Source organism: Catharus ustulatus, chromosome 11 (assembly GCF_009819885.2).
Source record: "Catharus ustulatus isolate bCatUst1 chromosome 11, bCatUst1.pri.v2, whole genome shotgun sequence".
NCBI classification, from domain to species: Eukaryota; Metazoa; Chordata; class Aves; order Passeriformes; family Turdidae; genus Catharus; species Catharus ustulatus.
In genome coordinates, this window is record NC_046231.1 from 201,616 (window position 1) to 215,275 (window position 13,660).

The following is a 13,660-nucleotide window of genomic DNA, read 5'->3' on the forward strand; positions in this document are numbered from 1 at the left end:
TTGTCCAGACCCATCTGCTTTCAGCTCTCCTTTTCTCTATACTGTCATGAGACAGGCTGCAGAAAAAAGTGCATCTGAAAACAGACTTAATAATTAACTACCCATTATCCTCAGTTTGCAGTGAGAAAATTTGACTCATGAGAGCTGCATTTATGTCTTGCTGTTCTTGACACCCTGAGTGTCAGATGAACAAGGCACAAGTGTATACATATAATCAGAGGGAAACAAAAAACAGATACTGAAAAAACATAAAGATCTTGAATCTTAGACTATTATAGCCCATAAAAAAACCCCAAAAACCTGCTCTGTCAATCCAATGAATATTTTACCCATCACATTCTCCTGTTTACTTTTATTTCAATTTTACACTGGATCATGAAAGTAGGCCTAGATAACTTGAGTCCTGAACGTCAGTTTTAGAATTCTGACTGTAAATGGTTTTTGCCTGACTGTGTCTGGGTCCTCGACATGCTGTGTTCCATGTTTCTCTGGAAGATCCCATGCATGTCCTGCTATGGGACTCCAGTTTCATTCCATGAGGGTAGCTGGCTGTAAGGGCAGAGCTGGAGCCAGTGAGGTTCTTCCTGCTAGATTCAGTACAATTATCCTGGAAGTGTTGGGAAAAACTAATCAAGCTACCCTCAAACAGACTAATCAGTTTGAGTTTATGTTATGAATCTCTAGCACAATGTTGCTGTGTCTGCTCTGCCAAGGAGGTTTAAACCTCAATTAAATTCAAGCTAAAATCTCCTGCACTCATTAAAGTAAAATGATTGAAACAGCCATTAAATTACTTTTATCAATGTTACAGTCTTAAAGAGTTCATCCATGGAGCAAAACAAGAGCACTGTCACAGTATCTGGTATTCCTTAAAGGGGAGGAAGGGAAGGATTCTGATTATGAGGCACCTCCTAGCAAACATAAACATCGCAGGAATTAGACTTGTACATAAGGGTTTGCTGAGAAAAGGCTCAACCTTCAGGACTCCAATTCTCATTAATAGAAATATTCCACATTTCTCTGATTGTTATACGACTAGAAATCACCCTCCCAGCTACCCTTCATCCATGCTCCACTGCAGTGCTTTTCCTAACTCTTGCCTTACTAAATCCAGTTTAAGAAGAGCTGCTGGTTTTCGTGCTAGAGGCATACAGCATAAAATGATCTAATTCCTTTTTCTTCCCAACATCCTGCTCTATTGAAAACAGGCAAAAATCAAGCACTTTCCAGTCGGTAGACACACACAAACACAAACACAGTAAGATATTATTAAATGTTGTCACAGCAACTGGTACAACACTGAGTTCATAAAACAGCTGTTTGTTTCCTCAACATGCTGAAATCACTTTGGAAATCAACACCATAGTTGGGGAATAGTTTTGTTTGCAAATTTGGAATGCAAAGAAGGCTGTGGTAAATTAAAAACTGTAATCTGAGCTCTTGGGATAGGGACCAGTTTTTTGTTCTGCATGTGTTCAGCACCTAGATCAAGAAGTCCTCTACAGCTACTGCTACCATATTCATCATCTTTTGGCATGAAAATCAGTGGTAAAAAATAAATCTCTTTGCGTAAAAATAAAAAGTAAGTCACGAAGGCCTTGTTTTCCTGATGAAAGAGTATAAAGCAATTTGAAGGGAGTTAATGCCCTTATCCAAAGTTGTGATTGCTCACTGCCATTGTGGTGCAGTGTAGTCCTCAAGTAATGAGCTCTGGTTCTCAAAAGACACCAGTGTCTGACACAAATCTCACTCTTGTTATGGAACAAGAGTTTAGAGTCTTTCAGTGCACAGTCGAGTATCTGTGCAGATCCTTTAGACAGCACCTTCTTTGTACAATACTGCATGGTGCTGCAAGCTCTTTCTTATGGAAGCAAATATGGAACACTCCTTAGTTCTGTGGGAGACCTTTTCCTGTTTGTTTGCCAAGCTGTAGTTAAAATTCCCCCAGAGAGGTCCAGTTTGGGTAAGAAGGACATGAAGATGGTGAGTCTGGGCAGACCCCTACCAAGGGAGGATGAACACATACTGTACCAGAAGTAAAACCACCTAATTTTATAGGAAATGGGCTGATACTCAATTGAGAATGGTGAAAAAAAGGATTTGTGAGTACACTGCAACTGTTTCATAGAAGGAACTGAAAATGCTCCTGAGCTCCTTTGCAATCTGTGTTCCCAGCAATAAGGCTGAAGTAACAAAGGCTCATTGATGTGAGAAGGGAGGGAAGTTTTTAATAGAGGAATCCCAGGAGCCAGCCAAAGAAGCATTATCTTATATTTAAAAAATCTGCAAATAATGAAATTCAGAGAAAAGAGAAGCCAATTTTCTTTGCCTGGCCCATGAAATGAGTAGCAAATAGAAAAAGAAACACGTTTAAAAAGGGCTGGAGACTAAATCTTCCCAGCAACGTTCTTCTTGGTGTATGTTGCCCAGAAGCATACAGGCATCCATGTTCAGAAATTCTTGGGAGGTTCAGTTCTTCTTGATCCCAACTGGAGCTGTGAATTCTTGGTACTGTGGAAAATTAACACCCAAAATTTTCATCCTGGAACTCAGACTCCCATCCTGAAACTAACTGGATGCAAGCAGGAGAATTGTTATCAGAGATGGTATCTTGAAACTGATGCCAGCACCTGTGGGAGCTAGTCACATCAGCAGAAGTCACCTTTCCAGTCCAGTAATAAAATGAAAAAGCAACACAGTATTTCAGGCTTGGGTGTGATGAAGCAACACTACCAGGAATGGGGGAGAAAAGCACAACTTTCAGTCTCTGTTGGATGAAACAAATATGCGTTGTTTACAGATATGAAAAGAAGAACCAATAAGAAATGAATGAAGAGTAATTTCATCCCAATGCCATTTGTTTTGGGGATGGAATAATCTGATACATTCCTAACATGGAAGACAGAGGTTGAAACTTCCATATGGATTTTGTTTCTTGGCCTGATTTATCCTTTTCTGGGGTGCAGATGCTGGCTGACTGTAACAGGGACGGAACTTTCCTTCCTGCACGTGATACCAGAGGATGTCTGAAACCAATCCTAGCTTCTTAGAAGTAATTTGCAGGGGTTTTGACTGTATCTTTGTGACTCTGTAGGTTGCCCAGCCTTCTGGGTAGAGTGCAAATCACTACTTATAAAAAGCATTTTCAAAGTGGATCTTTGAACCTGCTGGACTACACGGTTTCTCCTGTGCCATTTTTGATCCATTGTATAAATACAAATGTTGGCACGTGTGCAGCATTATAAACTGCATAATTGTTTTGACTAGAGTTCTGTGAGTTTGGAGGTACCTGTGCTTTAATTACACTTGGCACGTTGCCAGGAAAACTCTTCTAAAATGTAGTGCTTGCAAAGCCTTCATCGGACCACCCACAATGACAGCTTTTATTTTTCCTCTATTAGTGATGGACATTTTCATTTAATTTCGGTGTGGGTGTGTGACAGAGCTCTGTGTACGGAGCTGCAGCTTCCCCCTGTTCCCTTTCAGCCACGGTGTGTTTGGGACACTGTGGCAACAATTTGGGACATTTGGACCCCAGCCAAGTGAGTGCTGTTTGCAAAGATTTTTAGGTTGTCTGTCTTGCTTCCTTGGCCTCCCCTCCCCCTTTCAAAAATTGCTGGTGACACTGGAAGTGCAAGTCAGTTAATCTGTTCTGAAATCTAAGCACCAGCCTACAGCAGAGACAGCTGGAGAAATGCAGAACATTGCGTGGAAGGTGGGTTTAGTTCCGCTCCTGAGCCCAAATCTCTTGTGTCGCAGGACAGGGCAAGGACAATGGTAACAAGTCAGCAGGATAGCTGGAACTTCATACTCCATGCCAGAAAATGGGATGTCCAGCTAGCACAAATAAATGTGTAGAACTAATCAAATTAGGATGGACATGCTGTGCAATACAGAGAAATGCATGTAAGCAGAAAATTGTTTTTAATATTTGTAATCAAAAGCATTTATTTGGGACTATAATAGCCCAGTGCTACGTGCAAATTGGCTGAGGAAAAAATGTAAACATTGTTTCTTTGATTTCACGGAGTTAGGGTGCAGCAGGAATGCTGGATGGAGCTCCTTTTCCAGGGGTTGGGATTACAAAGCTATGTGAAATGAATATTTAGGGGCTTATTGACAGAAAATATTACTTAAATGGTGGCAGAAACCAATTCCACAACTATTACTCTTTATTGCAAGGAGTCTGCCAGAATTTATAGGATGCAAACTGAAAACTAGGTTTAGAGACAAGCTGAGGACTTCTGTCCTAATGCCATGTTTTAAGGCTTCTGCAGAAAGCAGAATTTAATATAGAAACTGGTGGGACAGTGAAATTTTATTCTGTGAACTATCAGGTCCTTAACTATCAGGTTCCTCAGGTATTAATGGAGGAACTACACTAAGTCAACCAGTACGTGTTTTTGTTACACATCAACAGAATAACCAGTGACATGGTATAGCCCGTGCCACGTGTCATGTTAATGCAATTAACCATCACACAAAAGCAATTCCATTCCAGTAGCTCATATGGTAAACTGCATACTGGTTAGAAATGCAGAAACATGCTTTTGGGAACATGCTAGACTAGCATTTTCCATTCCTCAGAACACTGTAGTCAGCTTCAGATTTTGTGGAAGTAGACAAAGGAGTCCCTGAAGTTTCTGTTTATGAGAGTAGCCTTTTAAAATGTGGGGTAGAGGGGGGAAGAGGAGAGTGCAGGAGTGCCCTGCTGTCAGCTGCCATCCCAGGACTGTCTGGTACTTCATAACCCTGCTCTGTGGAAGCCAGAGCCAGTGCAGGAGCTGCTGCAGCTGTGGGGAAGCTGAGCAGTGCCCTCATCCCAAACCTGGGGGGCACCGAGTCTCTGCTTACAGCCTCCTCTCTGCACAAAGGATCTTCCTGGCAGGGACGGTACAAAGAATCTCCTCTCACGTTCTCTAACCCAGCCAGAGGAAGGAGCTGTGGTCAGTCATGCCAGCTGAAAGGATTTGGCCTCAAATTGTACAGTGTTGCATGGGCTCAGGTAATGTACAGATAGATGTGCCAATGGGATTTGATGCCAGCTGAGCACATCCCTGCAACTCCGCTGGATCTCTAGGAACCCTCCCCCTAGGTCTTCTTTAGTTGCTGATATTTTGTTCAGCCAGTGGTCTGGTCCTGCTACAACTCAGTAACAACTGCTGAACTCTTCAGACAAATTATATGATTTCACAAAATGCCTTGAGATTGTTGAATGAAAAATGCAATGAGAAAGAAAAGCCTCCTTAGCAGTTATGTTGTGTATGGAGCACAACCAGTTCTGCAGCATAATTTGGGGCCTCTTCAGCTAGTGACTAAGATGAACCTGATGGGTTTTGAAAACTACCAGCTCATTCTAAAGAGGGTCATTTGTAAAGGGGTTTCTAAGAAGACATCTCTGCTGAATTTCATCCAGCATGGGGATAATCATCCTGCACTGGAAATGAAGGCAAAGGGCTTCTGTGCCTCACAAGAGGGAAACTTCTTGGTGAGGATAAACATAGAGAGCATAAAGATTGAGTTGGAGTGCTTATGTGCATCCTGAGTAACCCAGCAAGAATGTAATTTGGCAAGAAATCATCCCAGAAATGGTCAAACAGGAATAGAAATCTGCAGAAACTGAATGCTGAGTTAGCAAAGGAAAACTGTGCTGTGATTCTGCTATGCACAGTCACTGAATGTCAACTGAAATGAGCCCTCCCTGCACCATTTCCCTTTGCAAGTGCTCTGCCTCCAGTCATCCAAGCATATGTGGTTTAACTGTGCTATAAATTGTACAAATTCATTTTAAACGCAAATAAACCTGGAAGATAATATAAATTGACAGTTCTCTGTCTCCTGTGAATCATTCACTCATCTCATCGGCCACAAATGTCCCTCATGATGAAGAGTTTGCTCTGACAAAGATGGCAAAACAAACATGGTGGTATTTTTACCAGGGCTTGTTTCTCCTGCATGCCTGTCAGTCATGTTTCCAGTAAGCACAGAATCATAGAAGCATAGAATGGATTGGAACGGATCTCACCTTCCAACACTCCTGCCATGGGCAGGGACACCTTCCTGCAGAAAGGTTGATTCAAGTCCCATCCAACCCGACCTTGGGTAATTCCAAGAGATGGGGCAGCCACAGCCGTGTGAGTTCTGCGTGCAGTGTGACTCTATCATGACGGCATAGTTCTTGGGGTAAAAAAACCCCACAAATCTAGGAAAGTTTACTGGAAAAGAAGGATTCAGAATTAGAAAGAATAGACTCCTGAAAAATAGTAATCAATTTTCTATGACATGCTCACAAGTTGAAACAATAACATCCAACATCTTTGCATGTAAACATCAGGACAGTGGACAAACACTTTGTAAGCAGGTCTGGTCTGTCTAGAGAGAGGGCTGAAACATGCTGGTGAAACTTGGTCTCAGCTCCTGAGACCTCCATGTGGGTAAGATGAAGCAGTAACTCACTGTTGGTGGGAAGCAGCAACCTCCTACTCTGCCTTGCATCTCTGAGAAACCCTGACCTCCTGAGCCAGTCTGTAGCTGATCTCTTTGCGCTGGAGATCCCTCCCCAAGAAGGTCCTTGCTACGTGCAGGGCAGTGCTGCTCCAGGGTGACAGCCTTTGCTGGGTCTGCACAGTCCTTGGTATTCCTGGGTAATAAAAGAATTTCTCACATGGGTAGAAAACAATTAGAACAGATGGATACAAACCAGTAGGGGAAAATAACGACCTATTAAGAACCCGACAAAACAGATCAGCATAAAAAAACTGGTGGGAGCATCCAGCCTGAGAGCTTAGGGAGGATAGAGTCCAGTGAGCCTGCAGTGTGGTTAAGGTTGTCTCTGAGGAAATCTGTGCTTGTGGTCAAATGAGGTAGGACTTGCTAGGGAGAGGGGGAAGGAAACCCCCCTCTGACTGCATTGCTTACTCCACTGCTGGCTGTGGAGCTTTAGTTTTCTCTGATGTTTTGCATGGTGTGTTTGCACATGGAACGAGCTGCCTTGCAAGACTCTCTGATGTTTATGACCATCACGGCTGGGATCTTGATTGACTCGGGGAGCAAAGGATGGTGCTGTCTGAGCATGATAACTGATCAATGTTGCTGCGTACAGGCCAGGAAAGGTTGGGGTCCCCTGCCTAATGCCAGCTCAAATTTAGATGCATGTCATTTGTAGTCATGCAAAGCAGTGTCACTTTTTTTTCTTCTTCTTTGATCATACCCAGAAACTATAAATCCCCAGGGTGAAATCTTAACTCTACAAAAAGCCAGAGCAAACCTCCTCTCAGTGATGCAAGTTTCATAGTGAAAGTTATGTTTTTATTTCTTAAAAATTTCTTGTAATTGCTAGAGAATTTAATTATTTCCCTCACAGCAAATTAAATGTCAGTTTTCATGGTCAGGTAGTCCACTGAAAACAGTCAGGTCTGTCTGTTCAGGCTGTTGAGGGCTGATAATAAAATTACAGCCCAGTAACTTTATATTTTTCTCCCATTATCTGCCATGCACAGCATGCTTTATGTGTTCTACTCCACTGCAACCATTGTAAACCTGTGGCCATTTCTTTCATTTAAATATACTCAGTGGGAGGTGGCAGGTGCACTGTTGCAAAAAGATCTTGAAACTTTATCATAATATATTAAGCAAGGTGATAATATAAACCCTGCTGGAAAATGGAGAGATGTGGAGGAGAAATTCCATGCCTGGGAACTTACTTAATGTTTAAAGACAGGAAATGCTTCAGAAGCAAAAATATCTCAGATCTGTCTAATCTACTGCCCCAGACTAGTTATCATGATGCCCCTGGTGAAGGGGGCAGGTAGAGGAGATGACCTCCATCTCACCTCAGCTTCCATCATGCTCTCCAGCTCCAGCCAACTGGAGCAGAGAGGCACCTTAAGCTCACACAGTTATTACTGTTTATTTTCACAGTGTGCCTGGGACAAGGGAGATTTTGAGTGAGATTGGACTGAGACACATACTAGAAAACTCTCTGGCACAAAAGAGAGATCATGAGGTGAGGTGGCACTTCTCCCAAGTGCAGCCAAAATCATCAGAAACAAGTTCTGTGTTGATTTCCAGCCTAGACCAGTCCCATCCACTTCAATACTTGTTTGCTTTTAGATTATTTAGGTCTTTCATCCTTTCCTGAAGCTTCCTGAAGAAAGGAGTGTGTAATAGCACAACTATGTGGGTTGGGACCAGAACCTGGTGCTGTATTGGGCTCAATTTGTGTGAGCCACTGTGTGAAAATCAGATCCTCCATGGACATCATTGTTCAGTATCCAGTACCTGTCACAACTGTGTTTGCTTCCCAGGCACCTTAATCTTTGTGTGATTTGTTTATTTGTTTTCCAATGATTCGACTCTTAAAAATAATAGAAAGTAACAGCACATTGTCTCCAAGTGAGTGGTGGAAGCTGCACAGCTTGTCCCGGACTAGTGCTCCCCTATGCATCCTCACAGAACTCTGCTTTTTGTGAAGAGAGGGGATCTCATTTAATGTATGAAGGTGTAGTGCTAAGTATCTGAAGTGTCTGAAGGAGGAGTGCCAAGGGGATGGAGCCAGGTGCAACTTGAAGGTGCCCAGCAATGGGACAAGAAGCCGTGAGCAGAAACCTTTGCCCAGGAATTTCCACCTGGACATGAAGAAGGATTTCTTCCCTGTGCAGTGCCTGAGCACTGGAAAAGATTGTCCAGAGAGGGTGTGGAGTCTCCCTCAATCGGGACATTCAGAACTGCCTGGAGACAACCCTGTGCCTGGTGTGTGCATTGTCCTCCTAGTTCTGAGGTGGGGGCTAGGCTTGAATGGAAGAATGCGAGGAAGAAGGCAAGGAAGAAGAAAGCCTCTGATGTGATGAATAAGACTATGCTGTGTCGTAGGCGTTTTTGGACGACGGGAATGTGGTGGCCTTGGAAGGTGCTCTCTCCTACGATGTCACGTCATCATTGGAATATAACTAGAGTGGTGGAGACAAGGCCAATGCTTAGGAGGTGGGATAGCCGTGGTTGCACCAGCTGATGCACTGCGATCTCTTCCAGCCTGCCCATCCTGTGCCCACCCCCTGCGGGCCGGTCCCTGATTCTGCCCCGCACCGCAGGTCCCGCTGTCCGCTGTGCCCCGCCGTGCCCTGCCCCAGGTGCTCCCGCCCGCTGTCCCGCCCGGCCCCACTCCACTCCGCCCCGCCCCGCCGGTCCCGCCCGCCCCGCTCGCCCCCCGGGCGCGGCCGCGCCAGACGCGGTGCCGGAGGCAGCGCTGCCCCGCGGCGGCGGCGGGGCTTAAAGCGCTCTCGGGCACCAAGCCCGTACTCACCGGGGCTCCGGTCACCTGCGACCCGCTCGTCGGGCGGGGCCGCGCTCACCTGGGCCGCGCTCACCTGGGCGCCGCTCCTCGCGCTCCGCCGGCCACCGCCGCGGGGCAGCGCCCGGGTGATCATGTGGGGCAGACGGGCGCACCCGCCGCACGCTCCGGGCAGCAGGTAGCACTCGCCGGGTGCGCGGCGGAACATGGACTGTCTCCTGCTGGCCGTCTGGACTTTACCTGCTGCGATCCTCGGCGGCAGTTCCATGCAATTCCAGACTCTCCTGTGGCTCGGAAGCACTGTAAAGGCAGGTCGAGAACACTTTCTTTTGCAGTCGCCTAGTGTGTTTTCATACAAGGTTACTGCAGTTTTTGGTGCCTTGTCTTTCTGCCTTGCCTTGTCAAGGAAATCTCCCCCAATAGTCCTTTTCTCTCTCTCTTTTTTATTTTTTTTTTTCTCTTGCAGACCCTTCAGCTGTGTTGCCTCTGTTGCATGTCTCATGCGGCAGCTTTAACCAGTGACAGCATTAGTGAATTGACTCATGGTTTGTATAGCTCTTTCTGTGTTTGTGTATGTGAACGTTTGCATTGATGCTTTATATATATATATTTAGAGGGAAGAAGCCACAGTGTTTGGGGAGCATAAAGTGCATCAGGCTGGCTATTGCGGGATGGTGAACTATGGGCAGAGATTAATTTGTTAAGCTCTGTGTGCTAAAGTTGAAAGGAACAATATGTAGCGGCAAAGCAAATGAATGCGATGCTAAATACATCCACGTTTCCACGTGCGATTAGAAAGAGGAATGCATGTGTAGCCACAGCAGCAAAACCTCATGTGTGTGTTGTGGAAGCAGTGAAACAAAAGTAATGAAAAGATGTGTGGGAGAGCAGGAGGAGCTGTATAATGCAGGCTAGGGGAGAAAAAAAACTGGAGAGAAAGGGCTTGTGTGAATGGGAGCTCGGGATCCGTTCGTTCCCAGGTTGGAGGGACTAACACGTAGACGCTATGATTTTGGGACTTTTGAAGTGCTTTGTATTTTGTGTGAGTAGAAACAAAGTACAATAGAGAACCACGCCAGGGTGCAGAAAGGAAAACCCTCTTGCACCCGGTGCTCACTGGGGGATTCCCTCTCTCCAGCAGCCGCTTGCATTTTTTTGGCCCCCAGCCCGCTTAGCGTCCTCAACTTCTGCCGTTGATTAACACCACTCGAGGAAGGTGAAAGCTCTTGATGCATTGTTTCCACTGTCTGAGGAAAAGCAACCTATCGGTGGTTACGTTTTCAGCCTCATGTGTGTCCAACAAGGTCCATTCGGGCGAAAAGATTGATTGAAACGATTTGCAACATCTGTTACAACACAAGGAGGAGGGGGTTTTCTTCCTTTTTAATCGTGTTATTTCAATTTAGGAAGAGAAATTAATGATTTGTCAAGTGCACGGACATCTCTAAGTATCCACAGAGAAATGCAGGTCACAAATTAAATGGGCTTGTGAGGCAGTTTTTTCAGCATGATTACTTAGGCTACTAGGAATAGGTGCAAAGATCCTAGTTCAGGGAACAGCTAAAACTCAGAGACTGGTTCCAGGACACAGGTAATCCCTGCATGGCTAGGTCAACACCAGTGGTGATGTACTGCAAGTGAGGCACCTGCTTGTACAGCCAAGCTTCTTCCCTCTTCCCCCCATCCCCCATCTTTTTAGGTGGTTCTGAGTAGATCTCCTAAAAATAGTTTTGTAATTTTTTGAATATTTTATCCAAAACAGTAAACTTCTTTGACGTGCAATTAGCAATGGCTGACTAAAGGTTCTTAGGTAGGATGTAATCTCTTTCTGCTGGAGGTCAGTTACAATTTGAAACCCAGTCTAATCAAGTCACTACAAAGAGATGAGGTCTCATTCAGTTAAGGTATTAATAAATTAATCCTTTAATCCATTTGAACAAGTGGTACAGTTCTGCAAGGCCTCAGTCATGGCTGCCCCTACAGTGATACAATATTTGCTGCATTCTTAGGGAAGGGAAAAACCTCTCAAACTAAAGCAGCCTTCACGTTTGACAGCAATTAATACAGGGGGAGGGGAAAATCTGCAGATCTGCTGGTGATGACAAATGTCTTCAGAGGAACAGTTGTGGGAATGTTCACAGCTATGCTAGTTAGTCTGTGCTCTCAGTGGGGCACAAAGAAAACAAACCCCGGCTGAGAGCCTGTGTGACTTACGGGCGTGAATTTATGCACATGCAGAGCCTGCAGGCCAGCCCCAAAATGAGGGGATGCTCTGTGCCACGGGGAGTGCCTCATTCAGAGTTCCTTGGCTGTGGGATGCCAGAGCTGATGGCCAATTCTTTGTCGTTCCAGATTATGTGTTTGTGACACCTGTCAGAGTGGATGCCAGCGGATCGTACATCTCACACGATGTTTTGCACAGTACTAGGAGAAAGAGATCAACTCAGAATTTAAAGAGTTCCTTGCACTACAAATTTTCAGCATTTGGACAGGAACTTCACTTAGAGCTTAAACCTTCGACCATTTTAAGCAACAATTTTATTGTCCAGGTACTTGGGAAAGATGGAGTGTCAAATTCTCAGGAACATGAAATTGAACAGTGTTTCTACCAGGGATTTATAAGGAATGATAGCACCTCTTCGGTAGCAATATCTACATGTGTAGGCTTGGTAAGTGTTTATTTGAAACAAATCAGCATTAGAAGTATTTTCATATGTTCAATAGTAGCTGAAAGTATGTAGTTCATATGATATTCAGGATATCAAACAGCCTTTTCTGATTTTTCTAGTATCACTTGTTGCTATTGTATTTAACAAAAGAGACTTTGTTATAGCCAATGAACTATATCAAAACCATTTTATTTTTTGATGAGTCTTTCAGGATAAAAACCCCAGAATACTAGCTGGTAATCCTAGTAATTATCCCATATCAATCTGTTACAGTTTGTGATAGTTTATACATTTCTGTTCACTCTTTAGTAGAAGTTCTTCCTGCCTTTGTGAACTGTGATGAATAAAGGAAAAAAAATCAGTCCAGAAGCTCATGAAAAAACAATATTATATCTAGGTTCGTCAATTGCTTTAAGGGAGGGTGAATTTCCTAGCTTGGCAGGAATTGTGAACAAATTTCCTTTTGTTTCCTTTGAAAATTCAAGCCTTACTTCGGTTTACAAGTCTTGATGAGTTGATCTCTTACAAATTTGTTAAATATTATCATTGTGTATTTTCCATTTATGGCTGTCAGCCAAATTAATGAGAAATCATTATTCACAGGTGATTTTTTCAAAATCTGTTTGACAGTGCTCATTGGTTGCAGAGAAGGCTTTATTGATGTAATTTAGGGGAATTGTCTACGGAATTAATAGTTAAGGATGTTTTCTAGGCTTAATCCCTTGCCCTTATAAGCAGGCTGCTGTGCCTGCAGAGGAAGGCAGTGACATTGAGTGGGAAGTATATGAGGTCATCTGTGTGCTTTGTGGTTGACTAAAGGTCCAGAAGATATGTTGGGTTACCCTCTAGAAATCTGTTTTGCAAAGGTACTTGTCTCTGAGGGCTGTTAAAGTGCTCCAAAGAAGGAGCACTTGAGAAGAGCCAGTGTTTCCTTTGAAACTGGAATCAGCGACTTGAGAAGCCTGGTCATTAGGAAGGGCTGTTGATAACTGGTTGAAGTGGTCTGGGTTCTTCTGTGTTTTACTCTTTTTTTTTTTTTTTTTTTTTTTTTTCTTTTTTTTAATTAATTTTTTTTTTTATCCCATCAGGTTAGAGGAATCTTAACATTTCATTTGAACAGTTGCAAATGTGAGTTTGGAGCAGGTGCCAGGAAGCTGAAGCTTTGCTTTTTTTTGCTTTTAAAGTTGTGTTTGTGATGCTGAACTGTTAATATCAAATGTGCTCAGTTGTTTTCATGGAAACCTCGTGTTCACAACTGCTACCTTTCATCAGATTTACTCAGAAAAATATCCTTTTTTTACTCACTGCAGTGTTGTCTTTCTGCTGTGGAAAGTGCTCTACCTACACACAGCAGGCACGGTTTGGGAGATATCCCCTGTTCTGCCATGTTTTGGTTTTTAACATGCTTTCTGAACTAAGTGAAGTTGGGCTTGTCATGTCTTGTCTGGAGAAGGAAGGTTCAAGCCTGCCTCAGGTCACAGAGGAACAGAATGTGGTGATCTTAACTGAGAATGAAATGGATCTTTTACCACTGTCTCGACACAGAGGTTGTTATGACTGGTAATCTTAGAAAAGATCCAGAAATTGATCAAAAGAGAATAAATATTGTGGTATGAACGAACTCATAACGGAAGTACCCAGATTATCAACAAACAGAATCTCTTTTTAAAATTAATTTCAAGGTTCAATAGGTTTTGCCTTA

The 13,660-nt window shown here is 43.7% G+C and overlaps 1 protein-coding gene across 3 annotated transcripts in view; it reads left to right on the plus strand.

The window, feature by feature from the left end:
- The first annotated feature begins 9,425 nt into the window (after positions 1-9,425).
- The window catches only part of ADAMTS18 (ADAM metallopeptidase with thrombospondin type 1 motif 18), an 87,073-nt gene continuing 82,838 nt past the window's right edge, over positions 9,426-13,660 (plus strand). For 2 of the 3 annotated variants that reach the window (XM_033069905.1, XM_033069907.1), the window contains exons 1-3: positions 9,426-9,597; positions 9,756-9,834; positions 11,642-11,958. In XM_033069905.1, the coding sequence (XP_032925796.1) occupies positions 9,496-9,597; positions 9,756-9,834; positions 11,642-11,958 (498 nt within the window). In that variant the 5' untranslated portion in view covers positions 9,426-9,495. Of the gene's footprint in view, positions 9,602-9,755; positions 9,835-11,641; positions 11,959-13,660 lie in introns of all 3 variants that reach the window. The other variant, XM_033069908.1, reaches the window with a different exon arrangement.